General features: G+C 36.6%; 1 protein-coding gene across 2 annotated transcripts in view; it reads right to left on the reverse strand.

Moving 5' to 3' along the window:
- The window catches only part of Snx25 (sorting nexin 25), a 92,669-nt gene that overhangs the window by 25,371 nt on the left and 41,445 nt on the right, over window positions 1-25,853 (reverse strand). For both annotated transcript variants that reach the window (XM_042700064.1, XM_042700067.1), the window contains exons 6-10: window positions 16,013-16,083; window positions 7,848-8,029; window positions 5,289-5,420; window positions 3,120-3,392; window positions 98-262 (exon numbers count right to left, since the gene is read on the reverse strand). In XM_042700064.1, the coding sequence (XP_042555998.1) occupies window positions 98-262; window positions 3,120-3,392; window positions 5,289-5,420; window positions 7,848-8,029; window positions 16,013-16,083 (823 nt within the window). The remainder of the gene's footprint in view (window positions 1-97; window positions 263-3,119; window positions 3,393-5,288; window positions 5,421-7,847; window positions 8,030-16,012; window positions 16,084-25,853) is intronic.

The following is a 25,853-nucleotide window of genomic DNA, read 5'->3' on the forward strand; positions in this document are numbered from 1 at the left end:
AAGAAAGTAGAACTTCTCAATATAAACTGAAAAGCATTATTTATCAAAGGAGACAAATGGAAATATTCAGAGTCAGCTTTGACAGCACAATATTTACCTTCTTGTCAGGTTTTGGCGCATTCTGAATAGAACTTAGAGCTTGTTTTTTGTATTCGAGTTTCTCACTTAGCTCTCTTAGTTTGCTTACAGTAAAGCTGGCTTGTTCACTAATTCCACTGGTGCCTTCATCCACTGTATCCTCCCCAGCCTCACCTCCTGGAACCTGGGGAAAGTTGCATACCATCATCTTATGATAACAGAAAATTCAGTAATCATCTACTTTAAAGATCCTGTATCAGTACAAAACACTCTTCCAAAGGGCTAGAATGTTAGAATGGGGGATTTTTTTCAGTCAAAGAGAAAAATCAAAGTATCTGGAACCAAAGTAACTGGCATTCAGAGTTGTAGTAAAAAAGGAAATGCATAATAAACTAAAGAAAGGAGGAGGATTCCATGCCATTATTTCTCATTTGGTACATCCAAGGGAATCCACACAGAAAAAGAGAAGGCCCCTAAGTTAACATTGCAACTCTATCTGAATATTATATGCCTCATCTTTGACAAAGATCTAGCTTTTCTGGTCTTCTATCAATACTACAAAAAAATGAATGCAAATCATTTTAAAATAAAAATTTCAAAACCCCACTAGTATTTTCAGCATGAATGTTGTTCTTGAAGATGTATATTATACATCTGAAGACACTTTATTGTACAAGTAAAAACATTAGCATTTAAAAGTGGCTTACAAAGAACTATGAAACGTAGGAAAATCTGAATAGCATATTAATTAGTGTCAGAAACAGCCAACAGCATTCAGGGCACTGAAACAAACTGCTGCTAAGGACTATTTCTAGTTTGTTCACTACCACCTTTCTCCTAGATTTTTTCTTGTAATTTTTATTAGTTATAACAAATTAAAGATGTTTTAAAGAAAAACTACAGATAGTTCTAAAGAAAAAAGCTGATTTCAATTCTGTATTTTGGTTCTACTTATGTATAAATATATACACTTGACAAAATCCTATGACTTGTAGTCATTCACAAGAATATTCTCTTTTTTGGAAAAAAAATGTTTTTTTTGTAATAAGCTGTTATAGGCTTACAAATTCTAAATTTTACAGATGCATGGTCTTATACTGCATTTTTGAGGTATCTTCCTGCTGTGGGTTGATTTTGCTTGTTTTCTCAGATATACTAAAATAAACTACAACAAAATCATACTTTCTACACTTTAATTATTTTCTTAGGATACATATCTAGGATATTCCCACTTCTAGGGATTATTGGAATACAGAATGCTAATAGCTTCCAAAAGTTCAGCTGTATAAACTGACCTTCTTTGAGTCCTGGGAATATGGATATTTTTCCATCTGTTTACTAATTCCTCTCATGTGAACTGTCAATTCAAGTATTTATGCAATTGACTTATTAGGTATTGACACTTTTATTGATTTAAATGACCTTATTTAGACATTTGCCAAATCACTTTATTTCTTTTTTTTTTTTTTTGTTCCGGTGATGGAGCCTGAACTCTGGGCCTGGGCACTGTCCCTCAGCTCTTCAGCTCAAGGCTAGCACTCTACCACTTGAGCCACAGCGCCACTTCTGGCTTTTTTTCTTTTTGCTTATGTGGTGCTGAGGAATCAAACCCAGGGTCTCATACATGCAAGGCAAGTGCTCTACCACTGAGCCACCTTCCCAGCCCCATCACTTTATTTCTTGCAGTAGAAAGACAACACAGTTAAAACAAACTGTGAACTATCAAAAATAAACTATAGTAAGCTCTCTCTGCTCTTTTCTAGCTCTTTCTCAGCTCTTTCCTAGCTTGCTCTTTCCCACCTGCTCTCTTTCCTAGCTCTTTCCTCTCTTTTCTAGCTCTTTTCTCTCTTTCCCAGATCTCCCAGCTCTCTTTCCCAGGCCTTTTCCCACCCCGTGGAGGGCCAACCTGGCCTGGTCCCAGCAGGTCTACTAAATAAACCTACCCCTTACCTGAAAAAAAAATAAATAAATAAATAAACTATAGTAAGTAGTGAGTTTGGACCTATCAGTTCAGTGCTTTTATATATAAAACAAAACAAAACAGATAACAAAACCAAAAGAAAGGAAGTCTATATGAACATCATGGAATTTAACAATAGTTCAGAAACCTCAAACTGACTTCTGATACCATCAAAAACACTCACTTGATTCCCAAGGGTTAGAGATACAGTGAACTGGGCAGGAAAAAAATCCAAGATACACTATTAGCATTCTATATATCAGTCTTAAAGCTTATAAAAATCACTATGCTAGGAAATGAGAAATGTTAACTGAAGTTATCCACAATGATCAAGTATACTATAATAAAGTTAGACTGAAGATATGGCTTTATAAGCTTCTTTTGGAACATTATACTTTTATCTGGTTTTTCTTAAACTCCCAATCATTTTCTATAATTCTTCCCACATTACCATCCTTTATTCATCTTTTCCTCATTCTTTCTTTCTTTATTCAAAAGCAGGACACTAGCCTACTTATTCTCTAAACTGGTGAAAGGCACAAATACCTCACACAAAGATTTTTTGCCTCCCATTTAGGAGTCAAACTAGGGGTATATCAAAGACACTTAGAAATCTCTGACTCAATGGAGTAGGGGCAGCAAGTGAGTAAGCACAAGAGGTGGACAAAGAAGTACTCAAGCTGGGTACCAGTGGCTCATGCCTATAATCCTAATTACTAAGGAGGCTAAGATCTGAAGATCATGGTTTAAAGCCAGCCCGGGCAGGAAAGTCCATGAGACTTTTATCTCCAATAAACCACCAGAAAATTAGACATGGAACTGTAGCTCAAGTGGTAGAGTGCTAGCCTTGGGCTGAAGAGCTGAGGGACAGTGCCCAGGCCCAGAGTTCAAGCCCCATGACCAACAGAAAACAAAAACAAAAACAAGTATTCAAGACTACAAGAAACATGGTAATTTAAGTTACTGTTTATATTCCACTTAGTCTTCTATGTTAAAAGACTGTTGCACACCAAATTTCACTCATCTAATTATAAAGTTTATCTAATTAAAAAAGAGGAACAGCAAATTGTGTGTGACTCACCATTTCATCCTTGTTGGAAATCAAATGGGAAGCATGTTTCTCTTCCTCTTTCATCATCAATTTCTCATACAGGTCACTGACAATAAATGAAGGGTAGTACCTCTCCTTTAGTATCTCATAAACATCTCCCTGGATTTTATAGAATACCTCAATCCCCTTATTTCCTACAAGACACTGCTGGATTTCTTTGTAAAGGGATTTTTCCACTGAGATTTCTTTGCTTTCCACAAAGAAATTCTGGTAAATTTCACCAACTAATTGTGGGATTTCATTCTGAAAAGACAAAGAGAAAAAAGACAAAGATAAAGAATATCATCTCCCAGAAAAATTCTTTCCACTAAATTGTGTGCATGTTAAAGATGAAAAGGAGTTATTTGGGATATACCCTGCTCCTAGTACAGTTGTGGGACTTATGCTTCAGAAACAGCAAGATCCTTAAAATGAACACTTTATATTGAGCAATTTCTTTTAAGTGCTAGAGAAAAAAAAAACAAATAATTATGAGAATACTCTACCTTCAATGGACTGTTTTCCATAATGTCAATTCCATAGATACATTATATAAACTAAACTCTATTTGATTTTTAACTAGTATAAATCATTGAAGTGCTCACTCCACAAATATAATTTCCCCTGAAGTTGGTATAATTATTGTACATTTTAAGGAGATTAATATCTTTCAAAATCATTACTTCAGGATAATTACATTGTCATCACCTATATTGGGCAGCTTAATCTTAGGCAGTATACCTGGGCCATCATCAGCCTTCTTCATAAATACACAAATAATTTAACAAAATTATTGCATTTTCTCTAGGAATGGTATACAAAGTCCTTCACAGTAGCAGTAAACAAAGAAAATATGAGCGACTAGTCAGTGTACTGTTAATGTGCTTTACTTCACTGACAGTTTCTATGGTACTCAGTAATTTACCCTAAATCATTCTTCATGATATCCTTTTATGAGCACCCCAAAGTCAGCTGGGGCCCAGCCTGATAATTAATAACCTTGGCAAACACCACACCAACTCTGGGTAAATTGACGTAATTTGTGGCTAGTAACTGAGCAATGAAAGGTATTCCTATTAAGATTTTAAAATACTAGTGTAGGGTTGTGGTATGTTTTAAATTTATATTTTGTCCTAACAGCACTCATGCAAATAAGCAATATGATGTATGAAATATTCCTTTTACTTTGAAGAGGGCAAAATGAGTTTCCAAGTTATATAAACCAAAGTCTTGATTTAATAAATATCTTAATTAATGAAATGTCTCAAAATTATATACTTGATATATCACATACATTTATATTTTACATGGTTATATACATTTATAGATACTATACATATATTCATATATGTGTAATGATAATGTTTTTAACATTTTAAAAGGGTGACATTGATCAAGAGACACTGTATTCAAACTGCTCTGTTGAATGGTAATTCCTTGTACAACTATCTAAAGGAAATAAAAATATATTTTAAATGCTTTTACGCTCCTTTACTTAATAATAAGTAAATTATTTCATGAAATAAAACAAGACTAATGCAAAAATGTACATTATGAACGAAGATAAGAATAAAAACACGAGGAGGCTACAATGCTTGATAAGAAATGTACTCATTATCTTGCCCATGTAATTGTAACCCCTCTGTATAGTATTTTCACAATAAAAAATAAATTAATTAATTTTTTAAAAAAGAATAAAAACACAAAGAGGAAAAGTATGTATTATAGCAAATGACAGTATTAGGAGACTGATAGGTAGGTGACAAGCTTATTGTAATAGCAATGTGGATATATACCTGCATTTTTACAGTGTGTTAAAAATAACTACCTGAAATAAAATTCAACCTCTTAGGACATCTATAAATGACTTGCTTCCTTGCTATTTATTCAGAAGCATCTTCATAAAAATGTAGTGTATTACAGTAAAGCTATTATTATAAAAATAACTTCTATAAAAATAAAGTACCATAATGGGCTGAGATATGTTATTATTGTTAAATTGAATATTTAAATGAACATTTAAGATGTACGCTTTTAATATTTGTTTACCTTAACAGTTTCATTAAAAAGAAGATTGCTGACTTTCTAACATGCAAGTTTTCATCAGCTAGGCTTAACATTAAGCTAGTGGTTAATAGCCTTTAAGCCTATTTGCCTTACCTTGTTAGCACTCTTTAAATGTTCCACAGACTCCCAAAAACCAATCAGAGCTCTCTTGTCCATCCTTTCCATGTATATTCGAAAGTGTTCTCTATAGAAAGGACTGCCCAAAATATCTTCAAATTGAAGAATCTATTAAGGAAATTGAACAGTAGGTTTTTGCAAGTCACATTTTAAATAAGTTTTCTTTAGCTTCCAATTAATTAACTTCTCCATTCATGGAAAAATACACTTTTACAATCTTAGCCAATGTAATAGAGTATCTCAAGTAAATTGAAAGATCTCTTTTATCACCTTAAATCTTAAATGGAATAAAGTTTACTGAATATTAAAATGCACATATTCAAAATATACCAAGTTCATATTAATCAGTCACTTATTCAACAGATTTTGACATCTACCTGATATCAAACACAGTACTTGGTAACAACAGAAAAAATCCTTGCACTATTGCATGGATGTGGTACATGAAAAGCAGTAGTTATCAATCATTTTTTTAAAAAAACTGAAGAGAAATGGTTCGACATCCCGCCTTCCTCACTTTTTGTAACACCATACTCATTTAAAAGAAAAGTCTTTTTAAGCCAGACGCTAGTGGCTTATGCCTGTAATGCTAGCTACTCAGGAGGCTGAGATCTGAGGATCGCAGTTCAAAGCCAGCCTGCAGAGGAAAGTCAGGAAAGTCTGTGAGACTGTTTTCTGCAATTAATCACAGACAAAGCCAAAGTGGCATTGTGGCACAAGTAATAGAGCGCTAGTCTTGAGCAAAAGGAGCCCAGGGATAAATGCCCAGACCCACAGTTGAAGCTCTAGGACTGGCCCCCAAAAAAAGTCTTTTGCAAGCATCATTTCAATTGTCCCTAATATTCCATTGTATGGTTATAAAAATAAATTCTATTATATCTTTAATATTTAATGTTCACACATAAAAAAGAGCCACCTTTATGAAGACACAGTAGGAACCATTTTGAACATTGACTGTTGTACTGTAAGAAAGTAGGTGACTCTCAATGATTTATGACTCAATTAGAAGAAAAGTCTTAAATTAATTTAGAAGGAACTTAAGACATACATTGTTATTCTGAATTAGTAGTAAGTGGTATCTAATAAATGGGACTCCAATTCACTTAAATAAAAAATTTACATTTTGAGATATTATGGCAGTAGCAAATTTTCTGAAGTATTACCAGTACAACAGTATTTCTAAAATCACATAAATGTGATCAATTCAACTTTTCTATTACGGATAATGACCTATTTTATGAGATGAAAGGGAAGAGCATTCTTTTAACAAGTTCTAGTAGCTCATTCAAGGAGATGGCTATTCATTGCTATAGACAACTAATAATTAGTTTCCAGAATTGTTTCAGACCACTACTAAGTAGTTACTTTACTAACTTTGAGAGATCGCAATATCTGTCTTTATATTCACATAGCAATGAAGCATTATTTGAAGCCTCCACCATGCTCTAAGAAGTTCATACAAACGTGGATTAGGGAAGATGAGTCAGAAATAATTCTACCAACAACAACAAAAAAACTTCCTTCACTCTAGCATAGAATCCTGGGGTACATTCCAGTGTTGCTGAAGAGGCTTTGGTGCAGACTGCACCAGGAAAACGTTCAAAGACAAAAGCTCATCACTGGAGCACGGGGACAGGGGAAAATCACAGAACTTGAACTTAAACCAAGAGATAAACAGGAAAACACCCTGAGACTAAAAATCAGAACAGGTAAATGTTAAGAGGGATATATCCAGGTAAAATTATACTGATATTAGTTTTTTTGTGGTCAACTGTCATCTCACAAAAGTGGAGTGTGGCATTTGCACAAAGTCCTGGCTGGCATAGTCAAGCTTCTTAGAAATACTGTGGCTGTTTCTTTTAATCCTAGCTTGCTTTAGTTGTTGGAAGACAAACTTGGTCTTCAGAGTTAGGAGAAGTCCCAAAATAGAACATTCCTAGGCTCTGTGATTTCAGGATAGTCCAAAGGTTTGTTGTACCAAAACAGCCATTGTTACCTGAGTGAGAAAATTTTCAGATTTGTGAAGCAACCTATACCTAGGCTTTCATCTAGTTCTGCTTCATCCTCTTTATGTAGTCTTAGGTAGTTTTTATATAATCTTAGTCTTAAATTCACCACAAAATGGACAAAATTAGGATATCAAGTAAGAAAAATAACTTTAAGATGTCATCTACTTCATAGTAACTATTTCTGCCCAAATGATAATGTGACTTCACTGGGTACTTTCAAATATAAACGCGCTCATCTTTGACCACAGGAGGACAAAGGGGAGTTGAAAAAACATGCAGGTGAGTGTCCAGACAGACTGATAGACAGATACATATACACACACACTTCCCACCTATCATATCTATTACAATTTACAGAAGACAAGGACACAAAGTAACAAAGCTCTTTGACTTATAAAACTATGTGAGGCTGTAGATATGAACTATGTGTATTAAGCTAAATATTAAAAGATTAAATAACTATATATGCTTATGTTGGATTTATGGAAACTTGTTATAGCAAAAATAAGAAACTACAAAGCTGTACCTTCTGACTTTGAGGCCCTTCCCCATCATCAAAGGCCCCATCATCCTGCTGATCATAGGAGGGACCTCCAAGGATTCTTATTCTCTTTTCACACTGTTTCTTGGCCACAGTCAGCTGGTTAATGTACCTTTTCATATTTCTGGCCCTCAGGAGATCAGCTTTCATTGCAGCAGATTCCTTACCTTGAGTCAGAGTGATGAAAGAACCCATTTAGAGGACAAAGTATAAAAGAGGGAATACAATAGCTCTCAACTAGATTAGTGCCTGATGTGGAATATTCTGAACAACTGGATTCTACACAAAATGATAGAATTCATAATAAATAGATGTATATTCTCAATACAATACGAATAGCTTCTAAATATAATTTCTAAATATATCACTGACAAATTATTCAAATAGAAAATATTTTATAAAACTCATACAATAAGTAACATCATATAAATATAGATATATAAATATAGATATTTCTTTTTAAAGTTAGATCTCCACACTAACTTTTAGATTCATCCCTATTAGCAAATACAGGTCTAGTTGGTCTATTTTGAACACTGCATAGGATTTTAATGTATGAATATGACATAAATTCATTATGCATTTAGTGGGGAAAAACCTGTTAATATACACATAAATTATCTTGCATGTATATACATATTTGATGTATTTTTTTCTTTTAGGGCTGGGAAGGTGGCTCAGTGGTAGAGTGCTTGCCTGGCAAGCATGAGGCCCTGGGTTTGATTCCTCAGCACCACATAAACAGAAAAAGCTAGAAATGGCACTGTGGCCCAAGTGGTAGAATGCTAGCCTTGAGCTGAAGAGCTGAGGGACAGCACCCAGGCCCAGAGTTCAAGCCCCAAGACCGACCAAAAATAAAAAAGAAGTATCTGAATCTCAAGCTAAATACTTAGCCAGGTGCCGGTGGCTCATGCCTGTAATCCCAGCTACTAAGGAAGCTGAGATCTGAGGATTGTGGCTCAAAGCCAGCCTGGGCAATAAAGTCCATGAGATTCTTATCTCCAATAAACCACCAGAAAACCAGAAGTGGCACTGTGGCTCAAGCGGTAGAGTGCTTCCCTTGAGCTGAAGAGTGCAGGGACAGTGCCCAAGCTCAAGCCCCATGACCGAAAAAAAAACTATTGTTATTATAAAGGTGATATATAGAGGGGTTAGTTACATCAGTTAGGTAAAGAGTACATTTCTTTTTTTTTTGGTTAGTCATGGGGCTTGAACTCAACCTGAACACTGTCTCTCAGCTCTTCAGCTCAAGGCAAGCACTCTACCACTTGAGCCACTGCGCCACTTCTGGTTTTCTGGTGGTTTACTGGAGGTAAGAGTCTCGTGGACTTTCCTGCCTGGACTGGCTTTGAACAGCAATCCTCAGATCTCAGACTCTGAGTAGCTAGAATTACAGGTGTGAGCCACTGGTGCCTGGCAAGAGTACATTTCTTTTTTTTGTTTTTATTGTGAAAATATCATATAGAGGGGTTACAATTACATGGGCAAGGTAATGAGTACATTTCTTATCAAGCATTGTTGCCTCCTCCTTTGTTTCCCCTTCCCATCCCTTCTCATCTCCCTCCTACCATTACCCTCCCCTCCAAGAGCACATTTCCTTTTGGAAAATGGCACCCCTTTCCTAACTCTCTCCCAGTTTTTCCCTCCTGTCTCCACTCATAAATTGTATAGCTTGTTTTCAACATAGTGTCCAGTATCAATGCTGCATTTGTTCACCCTTTGTCCCTCTATTTGATGGCTTTGTATAGGTGTGCAGGTATGCATATTCTTTTATAACCATGTATTTATTGGGTACTCATTTTCTGTCAGGCAGAAAGCATTTTATTTGGAGAAAGTTTTACAAAACAAATGACCAAGTGAACATTTTCTTGGGGTCTTCATATCCCTGGGAAAGTGAAGAGGCCTGACCTCAGACTTTGATTATGTATAGGAAATCTACTGTGGCACCAGCCAATCAGAACAATGCTGGGAATGAACATCCATCACCATGATCTGGCACAAAATGAGGTGAAGGAATATCCCAAAATATTGACTACTAATACTCAAAAATATCTGTAGGTGACGTAGCTCACAAAGATCAGAATCTCACTCCAACTTGTAACTAGTTCTGTTTTACTATGCTTTTTTTTTTTTTAAATCAGTCATGGGACTTGAACTCAGAGCCTGGGCACTGTTCCTGAGCTCTTTTGCTCAAGGATAGTGCTCTACCACTTTGAGCCACAGTGCCACTTCCAGGGTTTGAATGGTTGATAGATATGAGAGTCTCACAGGGACTTTTCTGGCTTCAAACTGTAATTCTCAGGCCTCAATCTCCTGGGTAGCTAGGATTACACCGTGTGAGCCACTGGTGCCCAGCTAACATATGATATCTTTTTTAAAAATTTTATTTAATAAGTTTTTTTATTGTGAAAATACCATACAGAGGGGTTACAATTACATGAGCAAAGTAATAAGTACATTTCTTATCAAGCATTGTTGCCTCCTCCTTTGTTTTCCCCCTACCATCCCTGCCCTCCCATCTCCACGACTATACTCCCCAGCTCCACCAAAGTTGTAAAGTTCATTTTTCAACATAGCATTTTGTACATCTTATTGTTGCAATGGGTCCACCTGTATCCCTATTTAAACTATTTGTTTTATTCCCTTCCCCTCCCCAAATTATACCAACATCAAATACAGCGAAAAAGGGCTGGGAAGGTGGCTCAGTGGTAGAGCGCTTGCCTTGCATGCCTGAGGCCCTGGGTTCGATTCCTCAGCACCACATAAGCAAATACAGCGAAAACAGGAGTGATACCATGGGAGAGGGACATACAAAGAGCCAGGCCCAAAGAAACATAGGTCCCATGGTTTCCCTTATTTGCAATAACTAGTATATGTCTGAGACAAGCTGAAAAGGTTAAATAAGATGATGTTAGGCAAAATGAACCCCAAGATAAGGACACAAGTGTTTTTTTCTTTCTTGCTATTGTTTCTAACATATTTATAAGATATCTTGACTTCTGAGTCATGCCAAGTTTTGCAGAGTTTTGTGAATGTATTTTTCTTAAAGCCTAGGTTAGAATCTCATGTCAGTTTAATGGAACTTGCATAACCCATCTTACACATTTGTGTGTGTGTGCTGGTACTGAGGCTTGAACTCAAGACCTAAAGCTCTGACTAAGCCTCTTCTTTCACAGCTGGAACTCTACCATTTGAAATATCTATACCTCACTTCTGGCTTTTTTCTGGTTAATTGGAAATAAGAGTCTCTGCAACTTGTCTGCCCAGGCTGGCTTCAAATCCTCTCATCTCACACTTCTGAGTAGCTAGGATTACAGGCATGAGCCAGGGGCACCCAGATTCACATTATACTTTTAATTGTTCATTGTCTTCGATTTCCTTTCATGCTAGAATCTAAAAAACTTGCCTGGGATGAAAAAAATTGGTCTTTGAGTCTCAAACACCAAGTTAAAAACTTGCACACAGTATCATAAAACATGTTTACCTGTCAGAAAAGTACTTACCACAAAGAGTCACAGGTCAATAGAAAATATTATTCAATGTGCTGCCAAAAATTATGGAATGTTTTCCCATATTCACTGAAATGTTTTTTATTTGACTTCAATAATGGCTTCTGAACCTACCCTATGCTTGAATGGCCAAAAAAACTCACTAACTTAGCATTTATCTCAACAGGAAAAAATTAGTATGTTGGAGTCCCTTTGTAAAAGAAAAAAAGTAACTGTATTTTGCCCCAAATAAGATTATTGCAAAGTAAGATACTTTGTGTGTGAGAAACACTTGCCTGGAAAGGCCAAATTTTCAGAAAAATGTTTGCTTTCAAAACATGTATCTTTAAACTGTAAAACTGTGTGCAACATTTAAACTAACCTAAAACTTTAGGGCCAAAAATTGTTTTAGACAACAAACCTGGAACTTAATTTTAGTTTGGACTTAAAACATGCTAATAATGAGAAAGAGATCCAGGAAGAAATTGACATTCATCTATCAACCACCACATTCTTCTTCCTCCCAAGAAAGCTTAAAAGCTGTTCTAAAGAACAAAAACTAGAAGCAAGTTCCAAAGAGATGGAAGAATAAGAGAATAAATCTTCCCCTAAAACCCAGCTGCAAGGCTGAGAATATTTTCCCACTTAGCTTGAATGTAGCCTTCTCACGTGAATGCAGTTCTCTGTGTTAAAGGGTAATACAATACCACTGTCTGATCACAAAGCTTGACAGTAACAAATGTAATCACTGCTTGTTACACAGACAATTCTGCTTATTTTGCCTCAGAAAATGAAAATCATGTTCAGAATTAAATGGCTAACACAGAACTAACTCTTGCATCTATGCTTCTGGCATGAAAAAAATCCCTATAAATCCAGCAATGAAGATGAATACGTTTCTTTTGGCCTTAAAGCCCATTCATTGAAGAAATATTCATGTCAAGAAAAGTATAAGCAGTGGGTGTGCGGCAACATGCTGTGACCCAACTCAAGCCAGACTCAGAGCTATTTTTCTACAGTCCTAAGTAGTAATGCTATCATTGTTAAAACTGGGTTAATCACAAACACTTAATCTAGTTTAAAACAGAAGTCAAGATAACAAACAGTGGTGGACTACAGTGGTTCCTTTAAGTTGTGCCAGGATGAATGTACAAGTGATAGAATATTCTTTCTCTTAGACAGTCTAGTTTCTACTGAGATTACAACAAAAGAATATGGGCTAATCTGCTCAACACATTTCAATTAGACATTTAGGTGAATCCTTCTGGCTATAATGACATTACAATAAATTTCTGTGGACATATCATAGAAAGTATTTTCCTATAAGTCTTCTGTCCAGTGTAAGTTCTTCCTTGAGGCAATGAACGACCTCAAATAAAACACCCACGAGCAATTATTGGGTGCTTTCTTTCATGAGGCACAAGAGTACAATGTAGCTTACAGTACAAATTGGTGACTCCAGAAAGAGTACAAGAGTATCTACCACTGTGGTTTTGAAGTATAAAAATTGTAGACAGTAGACTGTTCTCTGGTAGCATGATACCATGTTCTAAGGGATTTACCAACAACAACATTTTCAACAGATTGTATGGGGAGCTGTGGGGTGCTGTGCTGTGTATAGTAGCAGAGATTTTAGTAGTAGAGTAGTAGAGATTTTAGTAGCATCCCTGGCTCTACCACTAGATGCCAGTAGCATCCTTGCTCCCAGATATGACAACCAAAAATGTCTGCAGACACTGTCAAATCTGCTACACTCCACTTCCAGTGAGAAGTAAGATAAAGAGGCAACTGTGTGACCATGGAGAGGGCAAGGCTACACAAGCTCCCTTTCCCTGACTCCTCAGAGGTTCTCATTCTCTCCCCAGGATCCACAGATCTTCTTAAGGCCCAGATCATCAAGGTAAGAAAGGGGGACTGCCTCACTACTAAAACATACTTGATGGCCTCCATTCCTCAACCAATATGCACCCTGAAAGACCAGCCTTTAACTGTTCTTACACATTGAAATAGAAGTTTCACCAAATCCTCTTGATGGGAAGGTTCCAGAAAGAGGTTATGTATTTACTTAATGATTAATCAAGGTTTAAAATGAGTTAAGGGTGCTTTAGCAGGTAAGATGAAACTGGCAACAATTCTCATTAGTACTTACCTGAAAATCACCTCAAAACTGACCAGAAACTCAAAATTATTTACCTTGCTTTTCAACTCAAGTCTGGTTCCTTTTTTTTTTTTTTTGAAAGAGCAAATGGGACTACCACATCAAACGTCTGAAATTTCATAATCTAAAGTGTCACTCCATTTCAGTGAAAAGCCTATTTAAGAAATAAGCAGACACCATGGCAGGAGTAGCCAGTGGAACCATGCATTTGCTAATGAGCAGACAGAGACCTTGCTTAGCCTTGTCAGTAAGCCTATGTAGCCTGTCTTTTACTAAGACCTATAGGGAAAATAATGGTGGTGAGAGGAAATCCAGTATTCTCCTTAAAGTATCTGTCAAACTGTTGAAACTGAAGCAACTGTCTTGCAATAAAAATGAGAATAAGGAGAGGAACGGTGCCTGTCACCCATCAGATTTCCCGGGACCTTTCAGAGCCACTTAAGCTTCCTCACACAGCCTGCAAGTTTAGGCCTAGGGATTTATACTTGCCCTTCTTTCCCCAGTTATGCTCAAGGCCCAGCTCAATGCTGGGCAATGGTCAGATAGGGGTTAGTTCTTCCTTAACACACCATTTGAATACAAAAATCACCCTGGGCTCTAGCTGAACTAGCATTTCCTATCACTGCATTCATCCCCCAAACCCATACTTTGTTTTTCTCTGAGGCACATATCACCATCTAAAGTAACACTGTTTTGTTTACCTTTGTATCATTATCATGTAAAAAACAGGTGTTCAATAAAAGTTTCTCTTGTAGGCAGAAATTAAGAATTAGTGTCAATTCATACCCTCTACCTTCAGTTCCTTTCTAAAAATATTTTCAATTTTATTTTTTATTATCATTAAGTAGTTGTACAGGGAGGTTTCATTTCAACATGTCAGTTCATGAGTATATTACATCTTGATCAATCTCTCAAATTTCCCAGTTCCATTTTATGATAGATAGATAGATAGATAGATAGATAGATAGATAGATAGATAGATAGATGTACACATTGAATATTATGACTGCATTCACCCACCCTTTCTTTCTCCATTTCTCTACCTTCTTCTCCTTGATACCCTACCTGATGCCACAAATTCTAGCTTCTTGGGATTCATTTTGTTAAGGTATAAGTTAGTTATTCAAAGGAGTTATACCATTGCAATCTTCCCCTAGGTACACCATACTTTAGTTGATATATATGAGCATATATGCTTATGACACTTCCACATGAGAGAAAACATGTGGCCTTTGTCTCTCTGAGCCTGACTTACTTTACTTAACTATGTTTTCTTCAAGCCCATCCATTTTCCTTACAGATGACATATTTTTCCCTGACAGATGAACAAAATTCCACTGTGTGTGTTACATTTTCTTGATCCATTTTTCCACTGAATGGCATTTGACCACTTCCCTTCTAATAGTTCCTACCTCAGTTAGTGCCTCATGGTTGTAAGTCTTGAGACATTTCTTTTGTCTTTCTGTGATAACTAGAAACTTGGGGAGAGAACAGATCTAAGAAGTTTTGGATCAACTACTCATAATTTAGCATTCTGCTCCCTGACAAGGACTGGAGTAGGTATGGAGATTTTTGTGAAAGTTTCATATACAGGTTTTAAGAGCAAAACAAGATTTTTCTCTGCATGTTCTCCAACTCCACATATACAAAGGTGCATATGCTAGCATGAGGCCAACGACAAGGACTGAAAGCTATCCACATGCCTAGCCCTTCCTCAGAATCTGGCCTCAGTAAAAGTTTCACTTCATTCGAAAAGAAATAAACAAAAGAAAAAGTAAATCCAGAACCCAAATGTAGAAATAAAGAAAGCTATTAACAATATTTCATGGGGAAGATGAAGTGAATATTAAACAACTTGCTGGGGTTGTTTATCAATAAAATGCTTTAAGACTAAAAGATGAACAAATATCAAGTTTCAATTTCAGTGTAAGGAAAAGTATGTAGTCGTGTTTCATTTAAAATCAAAAGAGAAATACTACACGGTCAAGCACTCCAACCTTATAAAATCAATGACTTACACATAAAAAAGTTGTAAGAGAATTAAAAAAATGCAAACCAAGATTCTTGATAGAATAAAATATCATTTACTTTTTTAATATTAGGGTGTGTATGTGTGTGCATGCGTGCACACGCACGTGTGTACGCACACGCATACATGCCTGCGGTGCTCCTGAGGCTTGCTCCCAAGAGTCTGGATGCCATTCCTGAACTTTTTTGCTCAAGGCTAGCAATCTATCACTCCAGCTGCAGTTTTGGTTAAATGGAGATAAGAATCTCATAAACTTTCCTCCTTGGCTGGCTTCAAAATGCAATCCTCAGATCTTAGCCTCCTGAGTAGCTAGGATTATAGATGTGAGGCACTCAAGTCTAGCTTATTTAGCTACTGTGAGATTGAAATATAGGTCAGAAGAATGTTCATTATTTGCCAAAGGTCTGATAGGAGACAGAGACTATGGATAGACCCAGAACCTTTCAAATGTATAACAGAATAAATTGGTTCTTACCCTTGTGTCTCTTCAGTTGGGGAAAGCTGCTAATTGTAGTCGCTTGAATTATTTCTACTACAATCTGATACCTGGTGTTAGAAAGAGAGAGAGAGATTAAATAGTAAGAAAAAACTATTTTCAGAGACATCGCTACACTGCATTTATACTAAGCAAATATAACATAGGAGCTGTGAATCCCGCCTCATCTCATCAAAATTACGTACACTGCCAGGTGCAGTAGTGTGAACCTGTAATCCCAACATTTAGGCCTGCCTTAAGTACAAAGACAATAATGAGATACTATCTCAAAAACCAAAAACCAAAAAACAAACTTGTAGTTCTTTAGTCACACTAGCCAATAGTCACAGTGCTCAATAGTCACATGTGATTTCTGGACCACACTAGACAGTAGGAATAAGGACATTTCCATGTGTGCAGACAGTTCAACCAGAAAATGCTTCCTAAATAGTTTTCAAAGTTATCCCCTCTCCTCTTGCCCTACTACCCCTGCTTCAATGTACTCCTTCATTACTTCTCACTTATAAGACCAGGCCAACCCAAAAGTTAGAATGTCTGCATTGAGACTCCAGCATCATTTTTTTTCTAAAACTCTCTCAATAATTCTAATTTGCAGTGAGAGCTGAGAACTATTAAATTAAATCACCAAGTATATGTGTAGATAACTAAAAGACCTGAGTCAGGAAAAATAAACAAAATTTTACATTTTAAATATTTAATATATCCTGGAACTGTGGCTCTGTTAAGCATATGCAGCTGGGTTTTATAAAGACAGTTCCTAAGGGCCAGACAATGGTTATTAGGTATTTCCTTAACCAAAGTGATCTGCCCTGAGTGTTTCTTAGCCCTTAATTTCAATAACTAAAATCTGCCAGCAATGAAGTCATTTATCATTAACCCTTACTGTGAATGTACACTTTTGCAATATTCTAGAATTCAATGCTACATTTGCTGGCTTTTAAAGAACAAAATATCATATGTCCTTTTTGCTTTTCAACTGAAATCCAAAGGAGAGAAACAGATTCATCAAAGTCAGAGCTATTTCTAGACTCCTCTCAAATTTGCATCTTTTGTTCTTCATATGTGTAACATAAATATCAATGTCTTCCTCACACCAACCCAAGAGCTGGCTGTTAGGAGCTTTGTTGGTCTGTCACCTGAAGATTGTGCCAGACACCATGTGCCTGTCCAACATCCATGCATCCTTCCTCCTTCCTACCTTAAAGGAATGACAGTTCTATCAGGGAAAACAATACGTCCAGCCAAAAATGCTAGCCTTCCCCTTAGTGTTGAGTGATGGCCATCTGATACACTTCTAGCAGAGGAACTAAAATAAGAAATACCAGGGCAGCAGATGCCATTAAAAAAGCACTTGTAACCTTCTGTCCTTACCCTTTGTGCTTTTTGTCTTCTATGAAACAAAGATACATAGGACAAAGGTACAATATCTACTTTCATCCTTCAGGAAATATGAGAGAGAGAGACTGCAGACTAAAGATGGTGCAGTCACAAAACAGGAGGTATTTAGGTGCTTTCATTATTCCAAATAATGGCAAGCACAAAAACAGTTCACTGTATGAATTTTCCTGCCAGTTACTTAATGGACAAGGAAATGGCTTATAAGAAACATACAAAAACCTAGACCTATCAAAGCCCAATATCTTCTAATCAAGTCCTTAATTTAACTTTGGGGACTAATTTTCACCAAACTTCAAAGCATGTCTTCTAATAGCAACTCATATTGGCATCTGGATGTTCTGCTAATAGATTCCATGTCTACCCACAGCAATTCCAACCTTGAAAATTTTAACTTTGAGAATTCATCATAAGGAAACAATGTAACAGAAGCAAAACAACCAAAAATATCATATACGTATCTGTGGTAGCAATTTTTATAAAGAAAAGTATGAAAATAATGTAGGGGGTCAGAAGTGGACATATGTTAGTATTTTCCTATTTTCTGGACACAAAGGCATAAACAACATCAATATGGTCCCTGCTTTCAGGAAGCTCTGGGGAAAGAACAAATTAAAGGTAAAGTACTCAGCCTTATAATTATATAAAAATCAATGTGTACAAAACATTTTTAAAATGCAAAATGGCATATGTGAGTATAAAAACTAGGACTACAAGGCAAAGTGGATATGAAGGAGGGTCAGTTGTGTTAAAATGGCAGAATTGTGAATCATTATTTTAACTTTTCCCAAACTCCTCTCCTTCTCCCTCTCCATCTCTGTCTCTCCTTTGATGTCCATATCTTAGCTACTCGAACTACTTTCTTTCCTGCCTGAAAGCTTTCCTGACCTCTCCATTTCTACACAGATATCATCTTTTTTCTCAAAATCTTATTTTAGCCATCTATTCTATTAGTAAACATCAATCTCAAAGTCCTACTTATTCATTCATGGATTTTCCATCTTTTTTTTTTTTTTTTAATTCAGGTAAGGGGTTGGTTTATTCAGTAGACCTGCTGGGACCAGGCAAGGTTGGCACTCCACGTGGCTGGGAAAGGTCTGGGAAAGAGCAAGAGCTGGGAAAGAGAGGACAGAGAGAGAAAAGAGCTAGAAAAGAACAGAGAGAGAGCAGAGAGAGAGGAGAGAGCAGAGAGCAGAGAGAGCTAGAAAAGAGCAGAGAGAGAGCAGAGAGAGAGAAGAGAGAGAAGAGAGAGAGAAGAGAGAGACTCCACACGGCTGGGAAAGGCCTAGGAAAGAGAGAGAGCTGGGAAAGAGAGAGAAAAGAGCTTGAGAAGAGCTAGACAAGAGCAGAGAGAGGAGGATTTTCCATCTTTAAATAACCTTCTTTTTAGTCTCCCCTCTGGCACCCATCTGTTTTGGGCAACCTCACATGTAAGTCACTGAACTGACGAAGTCTCGTAGTCTCTCTGGTGTCATGTAACTGGCTATCATGGCAACTTGCTTGAGCACTGATCACATCACCTTCCTTCAAGACCATTTTCACACCATCTTCAAAGGAGTAACTCTATATTCCAGCCTGCCACTCCTTTCTACATGCAAATTGACTCTGGCTCCCTTGTTTTTTCCCTAGAGGTTCTTTCTGCATGGACTTCAATCACATCAGTTTCTCTAATGCCCTCTCAAAATTGGTCTCTAGGTTGTTGCTTTCGTTCTGCTTCCTTCAGGAAGGTGAAGATTCTACATGTACTTACTTCTTCCCTCCAGTCTTCTCCAGTACTTGTAATTCACATTACAATCTGTCTTCATTGAAATTTTAAATTATTTCTATTCTGTAAGAGTGCTGATTCATTTGCTATTCTACCTTGCTGTTTAAAAGAGTCATATTTCCACAAAAATTGTTAAAATGTGTTGAGTCATTTCAGAGCCTAATGTGGCCTAAAAAATGGTGACACATTTTTGTACCAGATAAAAATTGTGGCCTAGTCTATAATAAAAATATAGGCATATTTGTCTTTTCCTCTCCATCTAAAAGATAAACCTCTTAAAGAAATCTTTTGTGTCTTGTTTTCTGTTCCAGTACAAGCTGGGAACTAACATATGGTAAATATTCAATAAATATTAGTGAACTAAATTAACAAGAGTTAACATCTCTAATACCTAACAGGTACACATAATATTCTGAACAGTTTGTTCTTCTGATATTCTTAGTGATTCATCTTTTTGGAATAAATGAGTCACCAACAGAATTTTTAAAAATATACACTACCTGAATAAAGAGTTAACTTTTTTTTCAGCAAATCCATAACATTACAACATAATTCCAGCTAACATTTATAAATTTCATTAGGTGTCATGTGGCTTGTAGATGTTTTAATTTATGTGATCTCATTTAATCCTCATAATTGGTGCTATAATTATCTCCATACTGCAGGGGAGAAAACTGGAATTCAGGTGGATTAAGAAATCCATGTGATGTTCTATTGCTTTTAAGTACTAAAGCCAGAATTACAACTAAAGTTGTTCAGCTTACAGCTTATGCTATTAACTAATTTTCTATTCTAAAATTTAATATAGGTCAATACTTAATCTTGTCAAAAGTTTTTCAAAGTATATAATCATGGCTAGTAGCAGATAATGTTTCCAGACTTACTGCCCTGTATCACTTCTGGCTACTCTGCTTCTAGAGCTGTTGTGTCACACCTATAATTCGAGCTAATGAGAAGGCTTTGAGGTTCAGACCAACCTGAACAGACAAGTCCTCAAGACCCTTATCTTCAATTAACCAGTAAAAAATCTGGAACTGGAAGTATGGCTAAAGTGGTAGAGATCCAGTCATGGAAGAAGATGTTGAATGAGAGCTCAAAGCTCCAAGTTCAAGCCCTAGCATCTGCATTAAAAAGAAAACAAAACAAAAAAAAATACACTCTAGAACTTGGCTGACTCCCTTCTTCTTTTGCTCTCGTTTTTTTCTCTCTCTTATACACAGTCATCATTACTGCCTTCACATCTGTTAAAATCCCATTAACTCTTAAACACTCAATTTATGGCCATCCCTCTCTGAAGCTTTCTTCAGATCTTCTCTCTCATAACAAAATATTTGCTCTATCCACTTCTGAGTTCTTCACACTCCACTCTGGGCCCTAACATCCTGCTTAAAGCCTAGCTATTTATATCCGTATGAGTCTCCTATGTTCGATTATTTATAGCATAATCTCAAAGGCAGAGGATGGAATCTAAGGACCCAGAATCAATTCATCTTTACATACACCACACCTTCTTAGTAGTGCTTTGCACCACTGGAACTTTAAGATGATTGTTAAATCTTGTTGAAATAACTTTCACTTGGCATGTTTAGAAAAGTCAAAAATGGATGGCTTACCCGGGCAAGAAAGTCCATCAGACTCTTATCTTCAATTAACCACGAGAAAACCAGAAGTGGTGCTGTGGCTCAACTGGTAGAGCACTAGCTTTGAGCTGCAGAGCTCTGGGAGAGTGCCTAGCCCCAGAGTTCAAACCCCACAACCAGCTCCCCATCCCCCCAAAAAAATGGATGGCTTTTTTATTTTAATTTTTCGTAACAAAACCATACATAACATCTAAAAGCTGAGAACTCCAGGAAGATATTCAGAAGTACTCAGCATTCACACAGCTTTCTTCTTACAAAAAATATCGCCTTACTAGTGCTGAATATGTTAGGGGAATCATGAAGACATACTTGTAAATATCCTCCCAATCTCTGCCTTCCCAGTGGCTGGGATTACTAGTGTGAACCACCACAGCTGGACGAAAACCTAAAAACTTTAAATGCATATTCTCAGAGTTGCCATAGGCTAGGGAGAATGTTTTAATTAAAGCAACTTCAAGCCAGGATGTTTACAATCAGCTAAGCCAATGCTGTTTCTCATATCTATGGTACTAATCCAAGAACCCAGTCACAGTACTTCACTCTCATTCAGATGAGCCTATTTTCAAACCCTATCCCTAACATACACTGTGTCAACATAGGAAAATGACTAAAGTTTTCTAAATTTCAACCTCTCTCATCTGCAAACACAGTAATAGCAGTATTTTGCCTCACAGGGTTGATGATATTTTAGATAATGCTTTAAATAATACTTTAGATAATACTTTAAAAATATCTACCCAGTACTTACATTCACAGTAAGAGCTTAATAAACGTTAATATTATTGTTCTTTACTACTGTTTTTGACTCTTTAGGTATGTATGATATAGGGAGGTGGTACATATGTTTGTAAAATAATTGTTTTTAAAGTAGTCATACTTTGTCCTGAGACCTAAGCCTACAAGGATCCCTGCAATCTGACAAACCAGGTTTATGGCCCCTGCAATGGGCCAGAGGCTACACACCAGAACTATAGGGTCCCTCATATAAAGAAAAAAATAAAGTTACTCTGGGGTGTAGGGAATAGTGAAGTTTGTATAGAATGCAAAATGATCAGCGGTTTTGGTGGGAACAGTACTGAAGTTTGAACTCAGAGCCTAGTACTTGCTAGGCAAGCACTTAAGCCATGCCTTCAGGACCTCTTTTAACAACTTTTCAGATAAGTCTTGAGTTTTCACCTGAGGCTGGCCTTAGATGGCAATCCTCTTACCTATGCTTCCTACGGACGAATGTGTGAAGGATGAACCTTCACACCTGGCTTATGTCTCACTAACTTTTTTTTTTAATCCTGGGTTGTCCTTGAACCAGGACATTCCTGGTTTTCAGCTCCCAAGAAACTAGGATTATATGGATGTACCAACACATCAGCCACAAAGCAGCATTCTGATAGACTCAAAGCAGGGCTATGCAAAAGCTCTGCAAAAGGCTGGCTCGTAAGGCTGTGCAACTTGGGTTTGAGGACTATGAGCCATTAAGCCCACGCACTGCTCATCTGCAGCTTTGCATTGGGACTATATATCAAAGCTGCTTCTCAATGTGTCAAACTGACTCAGTCTCCCCAAGAAAGACTAGAATGTGTCATTGTGACTGACACAATTCCAAAGAATTAGTGTTAGATGGTCTAACCTTTTAAAGAACTAAATGTCTTGGTGATTAGGGAAGCTCAAAGGGGATTATATGACATTTTATAGCCATGGTGTGTATTGGGAGAGTGGGAGACAGTGTTTCCTGAAAACTTTATAGCTGGCTCCAGCATCTGTTATTCCAGCCTGATAAATGGATGAGCAGACTTTATTTTCTCAGGCCAAGCCAATCTTTATTTCCTCAATCCTTCCTTTTAAGTAGCATATGTTCACTTAAGAAAATAAGAAAACATACAAAGTACACTATTCCAAAGTTAACCACTGTTATTAAAATTGGTACAATGTCATCTTTCATTTTTTTCTATGTGAAAATCTACTTTATAAGACTGAGTTTATGATACACATACAGCCTTAGAATTCCTTTAACTAATTAATTTATAGTATAGCAGTAGAAATTATATTTAAATATGCTAATGCAGAGTAAATAACAATATATGTAAATTCACTGTATAAATTTATCATTCCTTTTAACCAAACCTTTATTGCTCAAAGAAGCATTCTGGTTATTTCTAGCTTTTCTGCACTTACAGTAAAACTGCAAGAAATAGTCCTGGGTGGGGAAGGAAAATCTCTCCATAGATCAGGATGATTTCTTTAAAGTATCAGTAATAATGGATAAACCAGAATGTACATTTTCACAGTAGAAATTAGTGTTACAGAAAGGTAGTAATTTATTCACCTATGAGTAAACATGAGATTGTCTATTTCCCACATCCTTGTCAACATTAGCTGTCATTAAATGTTTTAATTTCATCACTATCGTGGTTAAATAAAACGCATCTTTATTTTACTTCCTGTCTTTGTGTACTATTGAGAATAAAAAGGTTCCAAGCTATCTTTTCATGAGATATGTTCAATGGTGTTACTCAGGGAGTGTCAGGAGCACAAATGAGAAGTATTTTAAGTTTGGACTGGAGAAATGAGAGGCTGTGTTTTCTGTCTTGTAGTGTGCAAAAGGTAGTAGATTTCACACAAATCTTGAACTGTCTTTCCTTCTAAATGGACTTATATGTGTCATCTGATATGTTTGCCTCCCACTCCTGTGCCCTCTGCTGCCTCTCACCCACCAACAGGAGGAAGTACACACTGAAGTCCATGTCCTTCCATTTCTTGGTAAAAGAAAAGATCTTTTAGGATGTTTTTCATAAGCAGACTCACATCTTATTGCAGTTTTCTAAAAGTAAACTTATATTACTTATTATTATTATATTACATATTATTATTATCCTTTTCATAAAACTTGTCAGAGTTCTTTTATACTTGATGTTTTTCCATCTCCTTGTCCCCCACACTGATTTTTCCTGGGTGGTTCATGTGTGCTCAGACTTCTGACATGATACATTAGTTTGTTTTGAGGTACACTCAATTTCTTCTTTTACAACTTAATTTTATTTTATTACTCAGGATTCACAGTATGTTTCCACTATTCAAAACACTAAATAATTCAAACAATTTAAGTCCTCCACAAAACTATGTAATTTTGAGAATTTTACTATTTAATGTCTTCACGTACAAATGCACCTAAGCCATTCAGAGGTTAAAAATTCACTTTCTAAAGAGAAATATCTAGCAAAGTCCTCCAATAACCTGCTCCATCCTTATGGTCTCTTAAATTAACCCATTTATTATGTCCATGCCCTCTTACCTCTTGCTTCATTTTAGTAAAACAGAAACACCGTCTTAATCTCAGTGGTTTCCTTTTTATCTTCAAGTTAAATAACCATCACTCTTTCATTACTTTTGGTTAGTTAGTTGCTTGGTCGGTTCGAGACATGGTCTTGCTATGTAGCACACAGTCCCAAACTCTAGATTCTCCCTACTTCTGCTACCCTAATGCTGGGATTATAGTTATTGCACACATGTCAAGCACCCTTCTTTTTTGTGTGTGCTGGTCCTGAGGCTTGAACTCAGGACCTGGGCACTGTCCATGAGCTATTTTGTTCAAGGCTAGTGCATACCACTTGAGCCACAGCTCCATTTCTGGCTTTTTGGTGGTTAATTGAATAGTAGATTCTCATAGACTTTCTTGCCCAAGCTGGCTTTAAACCATGATCCTCAGATCTCAGGTTCCTGAGTAGCTAGGATTATAGGTTGGAGCTACTGATGTCCAATATCCTTTGTCTTTTTTAAAAAAATGTGTTTTATTGTTATTGTAGAAATGATGTAACTGAGGGCTTACAGTTATGTAAGTCAGGTAATGAGTACATTTCTCTTTTACTTTTTTCTAAAGTTTTTAGTTCAAGTTTCATCTGTACTATATAGTTTCATAATTTCTATTTTACTACCTAAATAAATCTGAAATAAATAAATAAATCTGAACAGCATGGTGGCACATTGTTATAATTTCAGCACTTAGAAGGTATAAGGAAGAAGATTACTAAATGCAGGGCCAACTTGTACTATACAGTTCTAATCTTAATAGGGAGATCCTCTATTAAAAAATGAAAACAAACACAACATAAAAACAAAGAATGGAAAAAAGAAATATAGAACTGAAAAGCCCAATAAAGGCCAGGTGCTGTAATCATTGCTCCTCAAGAGGCTGAGATCCTCTGGAGTCCTAGCCACTCAGGAAGCTGAGATCTGAAGATGGCAGTTTTAAGCCAGTCCAAAGAAACTCCTTGAGATTTCTTTTTTTTCTTATTGTGAAAATACCATACAGAGGGGTTACAATTACATGGGCAAGGTAATGAGTACATTTCTTATCAAGCAAACTTGTTGCCACTTCCTTTGTTTCTCCTTACTATCCCTTCCCATCCCCTCCCCCTCCTTGAGACTTCTTATCTCTAATTAACCAGCAAAAAGACAGAAGTGGAGCTGTGGCTCAAGTGGTAGATTGCTAGCCATGGTCAAAAGAGTGAAAGGACAGTGCCCAGGCCTGAACTGGCACATACACACAAAAATCTAATGAAGACTGGATTGGTAAAAAATGAAATGTAACAGTGATAAGCAAAGGCAATTCTAATTTTACTACTACTTGTTGCTTTGATAATCTATTAGTATCTTAACAATAGACAATGGTATTTCAGATGAGAGCCACAACTCACAGTAGATCATTACCTCTACACTTGGTGGGAACCCCACAAAGGTGTGGCCATGTGTCATTGCTGTTTTCTGCCTGGCTAACAGGCCATTCTTCTTTAAATTTGAAGTCAGGCAGAGCTGAGTTCAAATCCCACCCCTATTCACTCACTGGCTTTGAGATCCTGGGCAAGTGACTTTACTTTCTTTGATCACAAAATAGAAATGGTAGTATTTAACTTACATGGCTATTATAATGATTAATAAAACAGTAGTGTTCAATAAATAAGAGATGTTCTGCAAATGGTAGTTTAAAAGAACAAGTTTTTCTGTGAGCATGTGCTTGAAATCTCTTAGG

The sequence above is a fragment of the Dipodomys spectabilis genome, unplaced genomic scaffold (assembly GCF_019054845.1).
Source record: "Dipodomys spectabilis isolate Male_0828 unplaced genomic scaffold, ASM1905484v1 ptg000009l, whole genome shotgun sequence".
NCBI lineage: Eukaryota > Metazoa > Chordata > Mammalia > Rodentia > Heteromyidae > Dipodomys > Dipodomys spectabilis.